The 19170-nt window shown below is 45.9% G+C and overlaps 1 protein-coding gene across 1 annotated transcript in view; it reads left to right on the top strand.

Annotated features, from left to right (window-relative positions):
• The first annotated feature begins 773 nt into the window (after nucleotides 1–773).
• PAX9 (paired box 9) overlaps nucleotides 774–19170 on the top strand; it is a 35433-nt gene continuing 17036 nt past the window's right edge. The window contains exons 1-2 of the mRNA XM_035109149.2: nucleotides 774–1738; nucleotides 8826–8968. Coding sequence (XP_034965040.2) covers nucleotides 811–1738; nucleotides 8826–8968 — 1071 coding nt within the window. The 5' untranslated portion in view covers nucleotides 774–810. The remainder of the gene's footprint in view (nucleotides 1739–8825; nucleotides 8969–19170) is intronic.

The raw sequence follows: 19170 nt of genomic DNA, 5'->3' as shown, positions 1-19170 counted from the left end.
AATTTGGGGCTTGTAATTTGCGAGGGAGACAGGTGGCTCGGGCGCCTCGTCCCCCGAGATGCCCTCTTTCTATGCGTTTCGCCCTTAGCTTTAAGCTTCTTGTATTTCTGAGGAAATCTCCCAAGCGCTGCTGGCTTAGGAAAGGAGCTCCGCAGCTCTGGCTAGCTAGCTGCTCGCAGCTGCCTCGCCAGCATTTCCCAGAACTTAAATTTTCCAGGCTGAACGAGACCAGATAATTTTAATCATACTCTTAAAAAAGAAACCCAGAGAGAGGGGAGGAATAGGGAGGGGGGCAGAAATTAGAGGTCGACAATCACCCTTTCGTTTTGTTTATTCGCATTTGGGTCTGCATTCAAGAGCGCAGTTCTAGCTGTGTCTACTCAGAAGCAAGCCCTCTTGTATATAAAGGGGGCTTACTCCCAGGTGAGTGGGTTAAATTGCAGCCCGAATCCCGTTTCAACAGGACTTGCTTCCAAGTAACGCCTCGGTGCGAACTTTCTCACCCCCCTCCCGTCCCGCCCCATTGCAAAACGGTGGTTTCCACAAAAGTGACTCCCTCTCAAACCTCGGTGTTTTAGGATCGCGGCCCGCCCTGCTGCTGTGCCCGTTCCAGAGCTCCAGACGGATGCTTTAGGATGGAGATTCTTGAGATTTCCCCGCTCAAAAAGAGCTGAGTTGCATTTTCTCCGGACGTGTGGGCCACCGCGGTCCGAAAAGAAATTTATTTTAATTTTTTTTATTTGGCAGCCCGAGCCCAAACCTTGGAAGGAAAGCCCCGCTCACTTCAGGGGGCCTTACTCCCAGGGAAGCATGCCTAGGATTGCGGTCTCCGTGGGTTTTCGTGGTCATTTCCCGCGGGCCTCGCTTCTTGCCAAGGTGACCATCTCGAGGGAGAAGCGAGGCCTGGCTCTGCGTGGAACTTGCTTCCAGCTCCGTGGCGCGCTCGGCCCGATCCCTGGGAATGCAGCAGCCCCCTTGCAGTCACAGGGCGACTTCCTACTTCCAAGTAAACGGGTCCAGGCTAGAAATGGGTTGGGGGGCGTCGGGGCTGCGCTTGTCCCCCCCCCCCCGAGCGAGTCCTATGTGGCGGTGCGTGTGCTTCTCCCCACAGAGCCAGCCTTCGGGGAGGTGAACCAGCTCGGCGGGGTTTTCGTCAACGGGCGCCCGTTGCCCAACGCTATCCGGCTCCGCATTGTGGAACTAGCCCAGCTGGGCATCCGGCCGTGCGACATCAGCCGGCAGTTGCGCGTCTCGCACGGCTGTGTCAGCAAGATCCTGGCGCGCTACAACGAGACGGGCTCCATCTTACCAGGGGCCATCGGGGGCAGCAAGCCCCGGGTCACCACGCCCACGGTGGTGAAGCATATCCGGACCTACAAACAAAGGGACCCCGGCATCTTCGCCTGGGAGATCCGAGACCGGCTGCTGGCCGACGGCGTGTGCGACAAGTACAACGTGCCCTCGGTCAGCTCCATCAGCCGCATCCTGCGCAACAAGATCGGCAACCTCTCGCAGCAGAGCCACTACGACTCCTACAAGCAGCACCAGGGGGCCCCGCAGCCCGCCCTACCTTACAACCACATTTACTCGTACTCCAGCCCCATCGCGGCGGCGGGGGCCAAGGTGCCCACCCCGCCTGGGGTGCCCACCATCCACAGCGCCGTCCATATGCCTCGCACGTGGCCCTCCTCCCACTCCGTCACCGACATCTTAGGAATCAGGTCCATCACCGACCAAGGTAAGCACTCCTGAGACCTGGGGTGGTGGTGGTTAGGGCAGGAAGTGGCAAGCCAAACCGAAGGAGGACACCCCCCCCCAGCTCATCCCCCAGAGGGCCCAGGGCCTACTTGTGGGGTGGGGTGGGTTCATCTCTTTATAAGTTGTTAGAAGATCTCCTAGGTACCAAATCCTGGTTACCTTGGCGAAGGTGTAAATAGAAATCCTTCATGACTTTGCCCAAGATAAAAGCTACAGATAACCCCCCTGCGGATGCCCTCCCCTGAACCTCTAGCTAGCACATCTACTTTGAAATAATCTTTATCTTACTCGGTGGGAATTTCAGCTTCCAAGATGACATTGGGCTGATGCTTTGGGTATATCTCCTAAATGGCCCATTTCAATTTAAGCAGAAATAATTTTATTATTTGTATCCAGCCTATATGACTGGGTTGCATATATTTGCAAAGTACCTCAAACTAATGAGCTAACAAAAATCAAATGCATGAAAACAAATATGTTGTGTTTGTGTGTGGACACACACACACAATCTCTCAATTTATTTTAAATTACCTACTTCCAAATTTAAATAGAACCCAGTTTGCTTAAATCTATGGCCCAATAAGTGGCACATTTACTTTGGAGTAACTTCCATTAAGCTTAGTTTAACTTGCTTATGAGTAAACATGCACAGGATTGGCCTATTCAGAGACCACATTAGGCTGCATTCCTACATATGCTTACTTGGGATTAAGTGCCATTGAACATAGTAGGACTTATTTCTAAATAAACAATCCTGCATTTCATTTTTTAGATTGGGCTGCAGCTATGTGTTTGTGATATGGCAGTCAAGCCTATCTGTATATTTGAAGATATGTTTGCTAATGTTATATGGCACTATATTGGAAAGCCTAGTTTGTGTGACTCCTGCCTTACAAGTATACCTCTTATTAAATATAACATCATAAAACCTATTTTCAGATGGCTAGCCATATTAATCTGCCCCAGCAAAAGCAACCGCCTTGTGACATCTTAATTTTTTAAAATATGGCCTAGGACCTTAATAAATTTGTTAGCCTTTAAGGTGTTACAATCCTCTTTGCTGTTTTTATATACCTGGTAGTAATAGTTATATAAACATATGAGGGTGTTAAAATGATAAAGAATCCTGTGGCATACTAAAAACAATTTTATTGTGCCATTATGTTTCTGTAGACCCTAGCTGACTTTCTCAAATGCTTAAATGTCACCTTCAGTTTGGCAGAAAGGTAGCATAATTGTGTGTGAGATTATACATATTTTAATATATCCTAAAAATCTAAATGTCTGATATAGATGAATAATACACAAGCAAAGCAATATGTAAGCATGCAAAAAAGAGAAGCTATCAGATATATTTGCTCCCCCCCCCCTTGCCAGGCCTTCTTTGTGCCTGTTTGCTTTCATGTCAGGGATTCTACAGGAAAGGCATCTCCTTGAAATTGCAGGCAAATCCACCACCAGTTTTCGCAATCAGACCAAATTTGCTCAGACAGGAAGTTCAAATGTCACCTAATTGCTTTCGTTCTTCTGCTTCACTTTGTTTTGCTCCAAAGCGGTGGTCCAGAAAACTCAAACTACCGATGTTTAACTAGCATTTAGCCCCTTCCAAAGAACTGCTGCTCAGCTCGCTTTTCCTGACTTTGCTCCAGAAATCGAAACCTTGCAGTTACAGAAAGGCAAGAGCGATTGTACCTAACAGTGAAACTCTCAAACTAAACACTCGGCATCAGATACTTTCTTACCATCTCAAAATGCGATAAACAATCTCGCTAAGGGAGTTCCATAGGTTTTAATGGGGCCAAGTTCCAAAAAAGAAAAAGTGTCTGTAAATCCAGTCAACTCCTCCCAATAGTCTAACTCCGGCCTCATCAATTCTACCTATTTTTATCACTAAACACTATTATTTAGATTATGGCTGCTGTATGATTTGGCAAAAATAATAATATAAAAATCATGTTAATAAAATATTCAGGTTTTTTTAAAAAAAAAATATTTCACACTTCTTTGCATGCTAAAATAAAATAAAATAAAATAATAATAATAGCAGCAGCTAAACATTAGGTTCTAACTTTTCCTAGCTCACTTTTAAGATTCCATTTGGATTTTCTGCAGGAAAATAAATGCTGCACGAGCTGAAGGAGAGCGATACGCGAATTTGCGTTTATTTCCTCCTTTTCTTAGACTCAGAGCCATAGTGGCCGAGGCCTCCTACCTAGGTAGCCGGGCAAGCGGGTGGGATCTGAATGACAAGGAGGCTTTTCCATCCCGTCTCCTGGCCTCCTCCTCTCCCTCCCCTTCCCCTTCCCCGCTCCGGTTTGCGGAGCTGCATCTGAGGGCGCTTTGCCCTTGATTTATAGGATAAGCTGACCTTGCTGACACGGAAAGGAAGCCCCTATTCATGGGAAAGTGAGAGATCAGCAGAACAGGGAGCTCGCAGAGAGACAGCTCGCTTTCTTAAGACAACTTTCGACATGCGCCAGCGCGAGGAAGGGAAGAAACCAGCGACTGGGGGGCTCCCCTCTCTCGTCCCGGAGAGGAGGCCGGTCGAGTGGACCCCCCTCCCCCCACGTCCTTGTTGCGAGGGCCTCCTCTATGTCCCTGCCGAGCACCCGTAGCATTTCCTTCGCCCTTTAGGGCATCCACGGAGTTTCCAACAGCCTGTTGATGGCAGGAGTTCATAAAATAAAAACCCCCAAGTGTTTGCGCTTAAATGGTTCTGTTTGCACCCTAAATAACCTGATTTAACCGGCTTGTGGATCCCATCGAAGGCTCGCTGCATCTGTCAGCTTTACCTGATGGCTTCGAATTAATTCGGTTGAAATCTATGGGATTTGCCCCCAAGCAGTCCTATCTTAGGATCGGAGTGTTATCGCCCCTAAATCCTTACGGGTTTTTGCTTGGAAGAAAGTCAGCTGGCCCCAGGGATTTCAAAGGCACTTGCTTCATGGCAAAAGAGACGGGGGTCATAGTCACATCTGGAAGTAGGTTCTAATGTTAGTGCAGGTTTAGGATAGAGAGACACAGTTGCAACCGAGCAGCTTTCAAACAGTGCAATCCTGTAACCGTCGACTCTGAAGTAAGTCCTATTGAGCTCAATGGGGTTTGCCTCCTCCATCCTGTAGCAGGATATAGGTTGCAAGCTAAATATTTCAAACAAATAAAAAAACCTTCCGTAGTAATTTGCGAGTTAGTTTTCATTACGCATCTCCTGCCGTAAAATGTGACACTATTCCATCAAATCGACCTTGAAAATAATTATGTCAAAGATGCTTATCACTACGCTGGGGCTGTCAGCAAGAGAGGATGATGGGATGGGTGACTTTCAACAACTGCGGAGTTTTTCCTAATCCAGTTAGGCCCAAATAATTTCCTTCCTTTGCGTTAGGACGGAATAACTGGGCGCTGGAGTTGGGGGGCTGGTGTCGTTGAAAACAGTGTGGAAGGTGGAATGGAATGTCAGATCTGCCCGTCCGAATGTACCTTAAATACGCCTACTTGGAAGTAAACACTTGATAATTAAAGGGCGCTTAAACGCTGCGCAGAACAAGATTGGAATCCAATTGTTTGGAACGCTCCAGATGCATTTCCGTTCCTTCTTTGAACATTGTAAATTCAACCCAGTCTCGAACTCAATGACATGTACCTTTAAATAGACAGGTATGGGATGTCACTGTAAGGCTTCAATCCACCCATGGAGCCAGTAAATACAATTGGGGTACTTTGGAGGAAGTGGATTCAGGTGTGAAACCAGAATCACGATAATATGTGCTAAAATGACGCCATACTGCCCTGTAACACGCCCCCCCCAATTCTCTGACATTAAATATTTTGCCAATTATCGATTACAGTTTATTCATGGTAGTGAGTGACTGGAATGAATGGCCACTTCTATTTCGCTCTGTCATAAGTGGTGGCCTTTGAGGCTGGGGAAGTCCAAAACTAGGTAGCTTTTTGGGTTTTCTCTTTTTTATGAATTGTGTTTATCAGGCTGTTGGAAACCCAGTGGCTAGAAACGTGTTTAGGGTGGGACTTATAAGGCAAACAAAATTATACGGGTGCTGGACAGGGACATAACAAGGCGACCCAAATCACAAGTAACAAGGCAAAGTGTTAGGAGGAAAGACCTTCCACCAAGTTAAGCGGAATTTTTCCACAATTCATTAATTCTGCAGGTGTTCCTGGTGGTTTGTCCTTTTGCGAGTAATTAAATTAGAATTAGTTTGTGTGTGAAGTATGAAGTTAACTTAGCTTCCCGGTGGACAAAGCTACTGGTCATTTGCATGGCTTTCTCCTTTGGTAGACCCATACAGGCTGCAAAAGTTTGGAGGAGACTTTGATTCGTGTGTTTGTATCTATATATCGAGTGCATCTAATATTTGCACAACTATAGTCAAACACAGGCTGTAGTCAAACTACAGTCAAATTTTCTTCCAGAAGTATTAACGTAGATTTATTTTTATTTTTAAAAAGTAGCACCCACAGCAAATACCATTTTACGAGCTAATGTTACCCCACCCCTTTAAACTTAATATGCTCAGCTGAATACCTGTGTTCCTTTGATTTCACTGGTACTTGTCTGTGGTTTAGAATATTGTTAGGATCGTAACTTCTCTGTATCAGGGACATTAACTGCGATCTCCAGGAAAGGAAGGCAGACAGGTTTTTCAGTGTTGGTTTGTGGGAGCTCAGAGCTCTCTCCTTTCTACATGGTAAAGCTGAAATCGTAAACACGTTTGCTGGCGAGTAAGCGCGCTTGACCACAGAGGGGCTTACTTCCGAGGAAACACATTCCTCGGCAGTGAGTCCTACTGGGAGACATGTGCATCCTGCTCCGTTATACGTTTATTCAGAAATAAGTACTTATAAATAGCTGTTTATCGGACCGTAGGATTGGGGTTTCAGTTACTTGAACTTTAAAAGAAGGAGCAAAAGTTTCCAGCTTTCAGGCTGTGGAAATGCACTAGGCAAGCAGGAGATGCTTCAGCATGTTTTATTTACTTCCTTACAGCGCAGTTGCATGCGGCGTGTCTCCTTAGAAGTAAGCGCCATTGAGTCCAATGGGACTTACTCTCAGGCAAGCGTGTCCGTGTCTGCAGTCACATCCTTGAACCACTCGTGGTTGTACTTTACGCGTGCGAAACCAGGATCTCTTCACAGCGAAGGGAATAAATAGCTCCCGTTAAGTGATCCCGAGTTTGCGCTGTTGCTTAACAATTTCAGACGCCTCTTCCTTGCCAGGTCAGCTGGCGGTCCAGCGTCTCTTGGAATCATTCAAGGAGCCAGGAGGCGGGAAGTTGGGTTTGCACCAAGGGACTCCGCTCGGCCTGCCGCCCCCGCACCCAGAATATACTTTAACTGCGGGGGAGGGAGAGAAGGAACGAGACCCTCGAAAAATAAGACTCTGGGACGGGCGGGGTGTGTGCGGCGCATTATGAGCCTGCGTTAAAACCACAGCTTGAAATAGCGTTCGCTGTTTGTTGATGGGCAAAGCCTGGCAGATACCGACTGAGATATCGCTGCCATGCGAAGAGAGGTCCCACGTTTTTCCAAGTCGGGGCCTCCTGTTACTTTCATTTTCATTCCTTTTTTCATTTATTTCCATAGCTGCCAAGTTTTCCCTTTTCTCGCGAGGAAGCCTATTCAGCATAAGGGAATTTCCCTTAAAAAAGGGAGAACTTGGCAGCTATGTTTATTTCTTTGGCAATGTTCACGTTGGATGGTGGTGAGAGAAGCGATCTAGCGCCTGGCTCGGCTGATTTACTAAACCTTAATAGGCTGAATCCCTTGATTTAAACAGGAGGCCTCCGTTGGACCAGATTCGCTCTGGAATGTGGGTCCCGTCGGTTGCGATGGCCCCGCAGTCCTTAAAACCACGAGCGAGACCCAGCGCCTGGGAAGTACCGCTGTGGAAACCATATAAATCCAGCGGAGGCGGTCGCCTCGGTAAACTTACTCCCGAGTAAGCCTCGCTGAACTCGGTGGGACTCGCTTCCGAGTCAACGTGCGTGGGATCCTGGCTGCGGGGCTGCTGCAACCCTAAACCCATTTCTTTGGGAATGAAACGTCATGGGATTTACTTCAAAGTAAACATTTTTAGGCTCGGGCTGCCCACGGGGCTTGAAGAGCCGTTGTAATCGAGACGGCTGATTTCCGACTACCCGAAACCTTAAATCTTAGGCGCATTAAATAGAAACAAATACCACTGATTTGAACGATTTCAAGCAAATTTGATTAGTTTCACGACTTTTCCTCCCAAGGAGAGGGAAAGAACGGTTTCAGGCTGGGGGAAATAAAGATCTGGGAACAAATGGCACGGAAACCCCCAGCCCGCCTCCATTAGGAAGGAGGTTTCCAAGCCCCGTTGATTCAAAAAAAGGGGTTTAGCACCCAAGGAAGGGCGTCCACGAGGAACAGGGAGCCAGAATTGCCGCCCACTCGATGAACCAACTTAGTAACAAGTTTATTAGGGGTCACCTGCCCTGCATATTCCTGCATTGCAGGAGGCTGGACTAGATGACTCAGGGGATCCCTTCCAGCTCTACAGTTCTATGATTCCATGGAGAGGCGATCGGGAGTTGCACGAGGGTCAGTCGCCCTTTCCCTTGCCCCGGGAGACCTTGGCTAACGTGGTGCAAGTAGATGAGGGTTTTCACGGCGGAGAAAAGGAGCTGGGCCCTAAGTCTCTGGTGGAGATGCAACCCCAGCCGGCCATGGGCGTAGCCAGGATTTACTGGGGGGACGGGACGACACCCACCTGTGTCCTCTGACCGGCTCTGTCTAGCAGATTCGGAATGAAATGTCTCAGCCACAGTTGTTTTAAATTTCTTTTGACCCCAAGCGCTCAAAAAATATATGTGTCAAAATCTTTCTACAATTTCTACTTTTAGTGAAGTATTTTTGTTTAGTTACTTGATTGTGGGGTGGGGGACTGCTGCCCCCCTGTCCCTCCCTGGCTATGCCCCTTGCACCCCGCCGTCCCGGTCCCCTGCGCACGTCTCCTTTCCCAGGAGCCCCGATCCGAGGCCGGCGCCCTCCCTGACGCTCCTTTGCCCTGTCTTTGCCCGCAGTAAGCGACAGCTCGCCCTATCACAGCCCCAAGGTGGAAGAATGGAGCAGCCTGAGTAGAAGCGGCTTCGCGGCCACAGCGCAGCACGTCGCGGTGAACGGGCTGGACAAGAGCTCCATGGAGCCCGAGGCCAAGTACAGCCAGGTAAAAAGCGAGCGCCGGTTGCCTGGAAGAAGGGCTGGGGGGGGGATTGGAGGAGGGGTAGGAATCGCAGGCTAAGCTCTCAATGCCCTTCCCTGGTGGTGAGGTAGTTACAGTAGTTGGAGCGCAGGCCTAGCCATGCCTACTTCAAGTAAGCCCTCCTGAACCCAGTGGGGCTTATTCCGAGGTAAGTGTGACTAGGGTTTATTGGCTTTTCCCCCCTTCATCTGTGCCATATTCCAGTTGAGTTCCAATATACTTACACAGCAGAGTCATTTTAAAACTTCCAATAAAGAGAGAACCGTTTTCAAACCGGAACACGCAGCGATCTGGATTACTGTTCCGGATGAAAGCCAAAACAAGCCGCCTTCTAGCATGGGCGTAGCCAGGATTTTTACTGGGGGGGGGGGCAGGCCTTTTGTTAGAGGGGCAGAACCTCTTAGCTATGTATTTATTTTTATTTTTATTGATTTCTTTTTTGGGGGGGGGAGTCAGCTTCCTCTCTCTGCCCCCCATTGGCTATGCCCATGGCTTCTAGTGAAGCCAGGATCCAATGAATTGCTTTAAGTCAATCTTCCAAAACACACCTATTTTGGGGTGGTGTGTGTGTGTGTGTAGCCCTCCTCTCCACACCACCCCCTTTTGGGGGTGATATTGGGGTATCACAAATAGTACGTAGCAGCAGAAATTCAGGATGGTCCTGCCTGAATCCTGTGCATGCTTCCTTTGTCTTCAGCAAAGCCAGGATCCACAGGAGAGAGTTTGGCTGGAAATATATTCCGGAAGCAGCCTTAGCTCCCATACTGAGAGTTGGATCCTGCTCAGTTACTTGAACTTCAGTCATGACTAACGTGCCCCATTGATTTCATTGGGCAAACTAGGCAAACTAGGAGTTAGGCCCAATGAACTCAATAGGACTTCTAAGTAGACATACACAAGATCACAGCATTGCACTGTTTGTCCTGTTCCAATCCAGAGTAAACCTAATTATATGTGTTATATGTGTTGGAAGCCACCCAGAGTGGCTGGGGAAACCCAGCCAGATGGGCCGGGTATAGATAATAATAAATTTATTATTATTATTATTATTATTATTATTATTATTATTATTATTATTATTATTATTTATTACTTGTCGCTTGTTGGAGAGAGGCTGGAGGGGAGGCTTGCTTTTTCTGAAGTGCTTCTGAGGTTGTGCCATTCCATCGTGGGAGTACTGAGCTAGGCTTTCAATTAATGATCTGCCAGGCCAAGATTCCCTGCTTTAATTTTTAGGTTTTACTTGGTTTGCAATAAGTTGCTTGCCTTCTTGGAACTGAAGGTGGGGGGCTCTATCTTCTCTTAGCAAAATATTCCTTTCCTGCCCTAGTCCATTACGAGCAAACTGAATACAGTATTGTGCTACTGTCTCTGGGCACCTTTCAGTGAAGCATCCTGAAGTCGTGTTGGTTTTGAACAGGGAAGGCATACAGCTCTATCTCACAGATTCACTCAGAAGTCCCACTGTGTCTAATGAGGTTTATTCCTAGATAAGTGGAGAGAGTTAATTAAGCACCCTTATTGGGGACCAAGCCTCATTGAACTTGGTAATACCTATTTCTGGACCCTTTAAATGCCACCTTTGAATGGGGACTAGTGGAGATGACCACATAAAAGCCACATGCATTGGTCATGTGAATAGGCCCCAGAGTGCCCTTAGGACCATGGCATAACCTTGGATATTTGCTTTGTAATGTATTTGTATCCCACCATCTGGACCTCTTAAGAATTGTGGTGCGATCTATCTGTGACATCTGTCACCCCATTGATTGCCAGGGTTGATTTGGCTGGCCGGGCAGGTGTCCCCTTCCTCCTTCACAGTTTTGTGTGCATCCCTCCTGAAGCTGCTCATTCAAGGGACACAAATAACACCCTTCCCCAATATATTTCTGTGTACTGTAAATGCACCATATTTTGAGGAATCAGTTCAACTGATAATTGATTTATTTAAGAAAGTAAGACGAGCTCGGCTGGATCAGATCAAAGGCCCATCTAAGCCCAGTAATGTATTTTCACAGTGGCCAACCAGATCCTTATGATTATTCAGAGGCATGCAGTCTCTGACACTGAAGTATTCAAACATCATGACTAGTTATCATTGATAGCCCTTTTCTCCATGAATTTGTATGGTCCCCCTTTTAAAGCTATCCAAGCTTGGAAGCCACATATTGTGGTACCGTGGCAAATACTATGTGCTGTTTGAAGTACTTCTTTTAGTAGGCCTGAATCTCAACAATCAGCTTTATTGGATGGCTCTCATTCATTCATTCATTCATTCATTGCGTGTACCCCCCACAAAAATCATACCCAAAGCAGTTTACAAAACAGGAATGAATTTCAAAATCAAATAGTGCAAAAACAATTTCAAAATAACGTAATACCTGCAATACAATAACATATAAAAACATGCAAAAAACCAACCCAGTACTATAAATATAACGAGATTACATTAACAACATCTAATATCCACTAGCAAGAATAACAAGGGAGCTTGACAGTGTCACCTTGGTCCTAGAAACTTCCCCCTCCCATCATGTCGCTTACAGCCCCTCTCCTGCAGCAACTTGCAAGGCTTCCAAAGGCAAAGTGTGGGGTAGCTGGAAACACCCCTCTCATGATGTTGTGACTCTGGGTTCTGGCACTATGAGAGGGGGATTAAACCTTCTCTTTTCATGTTTTCCACACCCTGCCTAATTATATACATCTCTCATTAACCATGCTCACATCATTTGTGGTATCTTTCCTATTGTCCTTGATCAGGGGTGTCAAACTCAAATTCATCGGGGGCCGCATCAGCAGTTTGGTCACCCTCAAAGGGCCGGTTGTATCTGTAGGACTATGTGTCCACTCTTTATTATCATAAATTATTGTCACTGCATTCAATTATTACTGTTTTTTGTAATAATGTAAGTAATAACTAGCTCTGAAAGCAGAAACATAGTCAGAATAATGGCAAGTAGATATTCAAATGTACAATTATTGTACAATTTATTGAAAAATGATTTTTGGTAACTGCACTGGGTGGTGGAGGCTCGCTAGGGTTTCATGCAGGACCTTTGCAGAGCTACTAGTACCTGGAGATGCTGGGGTCCTTCTGCATGCAGGACAGATGTTCTGCCAGTGAGCCACCACCCTTCACCAAAGGGACTGGCTGAGGTTGACTCACTGAAGCTGCTCTCCTGGTTCCAGGGTTTAAGGGCCAGAAGTATAAAGCAGCATCCTATGTTTCTGAGGAGAGGGAGAGGGAGAGGGAGAGGGAGGGGAGGAAGGAAGGAAGGATGGAAGGAAGGAAGGAAGGAAGAAAAGAGGGAGTGGGAGGGAGAGAGGAAGGAAGGAAGGAAGGAAAGAGGGGAGAGAAAGAAGAGTAGGAAATAAGGAAGAGAATAAAGAAGGAAAGAAAAAGAAAGAGGGAGAGAAGAGGGAAAGGGAGAAAGAAGGAAGGAAGTAGAGGGAAAGAAAGAATAAGAATGAGGGAGAGGAAGAAAGTTGGGAAGGACGGAAGGAAGAAAGGAAGGAAGTAAGGAAGTAAGGAAGAAAGAAAGAAAGAAAAGAGGGAGCAGGAGGGAGAGAGGAAGGAAAGAGGTGAGAGAAAGAAGAGTAGGAAAGAAGGAATAAAGAAGGAAAGAAAAAGAAAGAGGGAGATAAGACAGAGATAAAGAAGGAAGGAAGGAGAGGGAAAGAAAGAATAAGAACGAGAGAGAGGAAGAAAGAAAGGGAGGGGGGTCGCCGCCTTGATTCAGCGCCAGAAAAGAGCGCGAAGAGACCCTGGGGCAAAAAGCATTTCCCCGGCCCCAGCTGTTTGTCGGCGCTTTGTTGGCGCGGCGCTTCAGCAGCAAGGTCCCACTGCTGGGTCCCGCTGGCTGGGGCGCTCGGCGGGCCACATGACGAGGTCTGGCGGGGCGGATTTGGCCCCCGGGCCTTGTGTTTGACACCCGTGTCCTTGATGCTTTGTTTCCTAATCTGCTACATACTGTACATTCAAAGTTGGCTTCTATTATTGGAGTTTTTAATAACCCCTGCCTGCATTTTGGGAGATTTGACCCTCTTGACTTTCCATTTCAACTTTCAAGGAGTTTCCTCTCTTGAAGTCAAATGTGCCTATGTCGGACCTCCTTGACAATTGTCCACATATGTAAATGCTGAATTTGAGATCACTATGGCCTCTGTTTCCAGTCAGTTTGACAACACTTCCATCTCCCACCAGGTCCTGGGCACCACTTAAGTTTAAATCCAGGATTGCCTCACCTTTTTTAGGTTCTATGAGCATCTGTTCTGTGCACGTATCCATCCTGCCCATTGCTATAACACTTCCTCCTTTAGATGCCTCCTTGGTAGCATTCTCCATCTTGAGATTACCCTAGGCATTTGGGTACATTCCAAGTACATAATTACTTTGGGACCTGTCTTGCCACCCACAACCATGCTGTGAAGGTGTCTGTCCCTTTGTTTGTCTGTTCCCCCTTTGACATACAGGACACCAACCTTTTATACCGTAACCTATCCTTCCTATAGAGTTTGTATTCTGAACCAGTGAGAATGCCTCACTGGTTCTCTCCATTCCACTGGATTTGTATTATGCCTATTATATATATGCAGTCCTTTAATACTCAGCACCCCAGCTTACCCATCTCTGTTCAGAGGCTTTTAGAATTAGCATAGAAGCCAGGTGTGGGGAAACCTCAGGCCCAGGGCGAGATACAGCTCTCCAAGCCTCTCTGCCCCACCTATGGCACTCTCCCTAGGCTATACCCACTCCCCAGCCACACCCCTCATTGCCCCTGCTTTGCCCTCTTCTTGAGTAGTTTTATTGGGCTGGAGTGCATGCATGAGTGTAGAAACTAACTTACTGCACAGAGGTAACAGGTGTCTTTGTTGCTGCATCCACTGTTTTTCTTTCACCCCACTGACCACTGGCACATGGCCCTCAGAAGTCACCCAGGAGCTGGTCGCACCCTGGCACACACACTTGCGCATGGCATCTCTATCCTCACCTTCTGTTAGTGTGATGGCAATTGCTTGGAAAGGCTTGTTTTCTGTACTGCAAAGGATTTGGGTTACCAAACTGTTTGCAAACAACCCCAGCCATGGGATTGTTTGATAAGCTAGCTGAACTGAGGTCCTGTTGAAATAAACGGGAAATGTTAGCAATGGTCAGTTTAAGTCCCATTGGTTTCATTGAGAACTGAATGCCGCTCAGTGGCCTGGATCCAACCCAGCATTTCTAAAGAAGTTGTGAAAGAGGGTTCCCCTGCCCAGGTCTTACACAATTTCTAACACCAGCAGAGTTGTTACAGTACAGATTTCATTTTGAATTTTTCTTCCTTTGGTGTTTACATAGGTATATGTGATTTCTAGTTGCTCAAAGTTTATGTTGGACTGCAGAGGTGTGTAAACTTCAGTTCCTTGTCCAGGTCATGCTCATGCAGCTCTTGGGTTGAATAAGGAACTGGGAACCAACTGCAGCCTTGTTGTGTTCCTTTGAGTAAAATCCGCATACCTGTGACCAGGTGCACTTTCATTTGCCTTAATCTCACCTGGGACGTAACTGCTTCCCGTTCTGTGGATTTAGTGATGTAGCACCAAACTATAAGCACAGTGAGCACAGCAAGTACCGTAAGCCATTGTAGTGTAGTGGTTAGAGTGTCAGACTATGACTTGGGAGACCAGAGTTCAAATCCCCACTCAGCCATGAAGCTCCCTGGGTGACCTTGGGCCAGTTACTTACTCTTAGCCTCTCAGGATTGTTGTGAGGAAAAAAATGGGGAGGAGAACTATGTATGTAAGCCACCTTGAGGTCCTTGGAAGAAAGGTGGGGTGCAAATGTAATTATTGTTGTTGTTATTTAATGAGGAAAGATGGGGTTTCTCGAATATTTTTCTCCCCTCCTTTCTTTGGCAGTAGAAAAACCTGCTGGTGCAAAATGTGTGCTGATGCTGAAAGTGATCTCTTTCCTGCTACTGGAAGGGATCTGCGTACTATCAGAACCCTGTGCTCTGTAATACAGGGTCAAGTTGGGGACTAATTGGTGCTGGTGTGAAATGTAGTTAAAATAGGCCTGGATTCAACTAACCTGGTGTGCTAGGAAGCCAGCACAAGGACTCTTGCAAGTGCAACAGGGCTTCCTCCTGAGTGGCCCCTTTGCACTTCCCCAAATCTGCTTTAGGTGTGATGAAAACAGCTCCTAGAATAGCACAGAGGGGAATAGAGGGATATTGTTCCATCTAGCAAACAGAAATGCTTGTGCTGATGAAACAACCGGAAGAGCATGGTGTTGAATTCCTCCTATAAATTATGCGTCAAGGCAGCCTTAATTCCAGCCCTAGGTGTCTGCTGTCTCTGCCCCCACTCCTTATAATATTAGGATCGCAGGGACTGTATAGTGCTGTAGTAAGAATGACTGGAATTGAGGGGGCAAGAGTACTGGGTTTTCTGCATTAGAACGGCATTGAACTGGATGACCTTTGAGGTCCCTTCCACCATTCCATACATTTGAAGCACATCTCTATCCCTGCCACCTCGGAAAAATTACAGTCATACCTCGGTTTAAGTACACTTCGGTTTGAGTACTTTCAGTTTAAGTATCGTACTTCACGGACCTGTCTGGAACGGATTAATCCACTTTCCATTACTTTCGATGGGAAAGTTCGCTTCAGATTAAGTACGCTTCAGGTTAAGTACAAACTTCCGGAACCAATTACACTCATACTTCGGGTTAAGTACACTTCAGGTTGAGTACTCCGTGGACGGTCTGGAACGGATTAATCCACTTTCCATTACTTTCAATGGGAAAGTTTGCTTCAGGTTAAGTACACTTCAGGTTAAGTACAGACTTCCGGAACCAATTACACTCATACTTCGGGTTAAGTACACTTCAGGTTGAGTACTCCGTGGACCCGCCTGGAACGGATTAATCCACTTTCCATTACTTTCAATGGGAAAGTTTGCTTCAGGTTAAGTACGCTTGAGGTTAAGTACAGACTTCCAGAACCAATTATGTACTTAAACCGAGGTACCACTGTATAGGATTTGTATTTTGCTCCTCATAGAGCTGTATTTCCCAGCGCCTTTAGCAGACTATCGTTCCCAGGCTTCTGGAGAATTGCTTTAACTGCATGGTGTATATGCAGCGTATGATTCTTAGCATGTAGAACACTTACCTAATGATGTATTAGAATTCCTGGGGAATAGATGGGGAACCTTTGGCTCTCCAGATGCTGTTGGACTTCAATTCCCATTAATCCCAGCTGCCTGGCCAATGGTCAGGGGTAATGGGAATGCCACAGGTGGCTGAATATAGGTCTCCCCTTTCTCTCCTTCCCCCAATTTCATTAATCTCTTTCAGGAAAGAGTTAATAGTGATGTTAACTGTTTAGATGCACGAGGGATTGTGTTTAACAATCCTCATCTCTTCATATCAACAATAAGAGAATAGTGAAACAATAAGGTTTCAAGGCACCTTAGTGGCTAACAAATGCAAGCTCTCATGGGCGAGAGTCCACTGCAACAGATGCAAGAGACTATTTGTATCAGACGTTCATAAACAATTTATTTGCAGCCGTGAATGGTGCTAATTCCTCTAACTTTTGTGTCACTTAGTAAGGCTAGAAGTCCCAAGGAGTTTAAGCAGTAGACCAGGGATCAGCAACCTTTTTCAGCCATGGGCCGATCAACCATCCCTCAGACCATGTGGGGGGCCAGACTATATATATTTTTTGGGAGGGGGAATGAGCGAATTCCCATGCCCCACAAATAACCCAGAGATGCATTTTAAATAAAAGCATTCTACTCATGTGAAAACACCAGGCAGGCCCCACAAATAATCCAGAGATGTGATTTAAATAAAAGGACACATTCTACTTATGTAAAAACATGATGATTCCCGGGCCATCCGGGCCCTAGGTTGCCTACCCCTGCAGTAGACTAACCTACTAAAACCCATTTAGCTGGACATTTGGCAAATGCAAATTCTAACAAGGTTTAAATTGGTGGGCCTGAGAGTTAGGGGTGTGCTTGTTGATTTTTTTCATCTAATTTACATACTGCGGTAGACAAATGGGGCAAAATAAACAAAAGATACGCTTTTAGTATGTTATTGTGCTTGGTACCTTTTGCAGTTGTCTCGTACCTGGTTCAGTATCTAAGAAAACAATGCTACTAGACTAGATCTTAATTTCATCAATATGTAGATGTCATAAATTGATTAACTTATTAACCAGTTGAAAAGCAAGCAATCATTCTGATAAAAAATTTGAATCGGTTGCAGTCTTGGTTTTTATGCTCCAAACTTGTCTGTGTTTACATGAGCAAAGAAAAAAAAGGGGGGGGGTGGAGAAGTATGCAGTATTCTTTGCTCACCAGTGATTTGGTTGCATATCTGGACTTTTTATACATATGTAACTAAGACTGATTATTTATTTATTTAATTAGTTTATATCCTGCCCTTTCAATGAACAGAGCAGATAATGTGATATAGAGAAGTCACAGGCATTCCAACCCCCCCCTTCCTATAGCCAAATACGTGTTTTGCCTGTGGGTTAAGGGCTGAATGCCGTTTTCCTAATCTCCACAGTTTCCTGAATGAAACCTGATTACATAGATTCTGTTCAGGAAGTGGTGGTTTTGTAATTGCATCCATAGAATATAGGCCAACCTGAAGTTAGTGGGACAGATTCACCACTTGAATACTCTTCACATTTATGCCACTGCCATAGGTCAGTTAAGTTGTCACCAGTGGAAAGTGTGTGTGCGTGTGTGTGTGTGCACATGCGCGCATGCACACACACACACACACACTGCATTTACTCACTGCATTTTAGTGGGATGATTACAAAGGATCTTTGTCTGAGTTATATATAAGATTACCCTGGCTAGTAGCTTGATGATGAAAGTCTTTGTGTTTGGATTTTTGTGATTCTTTAATTCGCAAGTGAATGTCTTTGAAAACTCATGCTTCTCGGTATATTTATAAGATGGTTCAATCTACAGATACTTTCAGTGTGTGGAAGTTGTTCCTCTGTATTTCTCATATTCTGTGGACAGGCTGTGCTTAAGAACTTAAGGAGAGAGAGAGCTCTGCCTGGCTGGATCAAAAGGCTCATATACTCCTGCATTCTGTTCCCAACCAGGAAGATGGACGTTTTGGGTAATCCGTACCATAGCCTTCCCGTACTTATTGCTGTCATTGACTGGTATTCAGAAGCAGGTTGCTTCTGAAAATAGGGATGGAATAGTTGACAGCTGGTGATAAGCCTACCATCAAGCTGAGAATGTACTGTGTGTTTATGCAGTAACAGACTCCATTCAGCTCCTGAAGCCCCTGTTGTAGACCCCACACCCCAGGAGATTTTCTCTTGTGCTTATGCCTTGTTGGTTAGCTCTGTTGTTTAGTGTGTTGCTTATAATGCCAAGATGATGGGTTTGATCCCCCGTATGGATGCATATTCCTGAATTGCAGCGGATTAGACTAGATGGTCCATGGGGTCCCTTCCAACTCTATGATTCTATGTCCTGTTGGCCCATGGACATCAGGCTCGCCACTGTAAACAATGCTGGCATAGATGGTCAAGAAAAGCACGCTGGTTCTTCTCTCTCTCTCTCTCTCTCTCTCTTTACCGGCTGGTTTAGGTGCAGGTTGATCTGCACAGAAAGAAGCAGCAGCAGTTATAAGGAGAAGAAAGCATTATGCTTGACCATAGTTTCATGCCTTGTGTGTTTCTAGGCTATAAGCTGGATCACCTTCCTGAGCCTTTAAAAGCCCTGCTGTTGCAGTAGTGAACATCTCTTTCGCTCAGCTACATTAGGAACGTAACATGTGCAGGCTAAAAATGCCTTGAGTCTTACCTGTGGTAGCTTCAGAAATGGATGCGGTAGAGAATTTATTCAAGCTCTTCCTTACTTTTATCCCAATCATATATTTTATAATTGCTGTTTTTTTAATATGACAAAGGAACTTTACAGATTAACCAAAGGTTATTTTTTTAAAGGGTGAGAGGAAAGTCTCTGCCTCAAAGAACTTACACTCTGCACTTTGACAGTGAGAGGAATGGGGGAGATATGTAAAGCGTCCAGTTGAAATCCCCCACCCCCCCGGTAAGGCTTAAGAAACATGGGCGGTATTCAACTAAGTTTTCCTTAGAATAGACCAGGTTTCCCAAGCTTGAGTCTCC

This window comes from Zootoca vivipara, chromosome 1 (assembly GCF_963506605.1).
Source record: "Zootoca vivipara chromosome 1, rZooViv1.1, whole genome shotgun sequence".
NCBI classification, from domain to species: domain Eukaryota; kingdom Metazoa; phylum Chordata; class Lepidosauria; order Squamata; family Lacertidae; genus Zootoca; species Zootoca vivipara.
The sequence above is the reverse complement of the archived record's forward strand: the minus strand, read 5'-3'. Positions and strand labels throughout refer to the sequence as shown.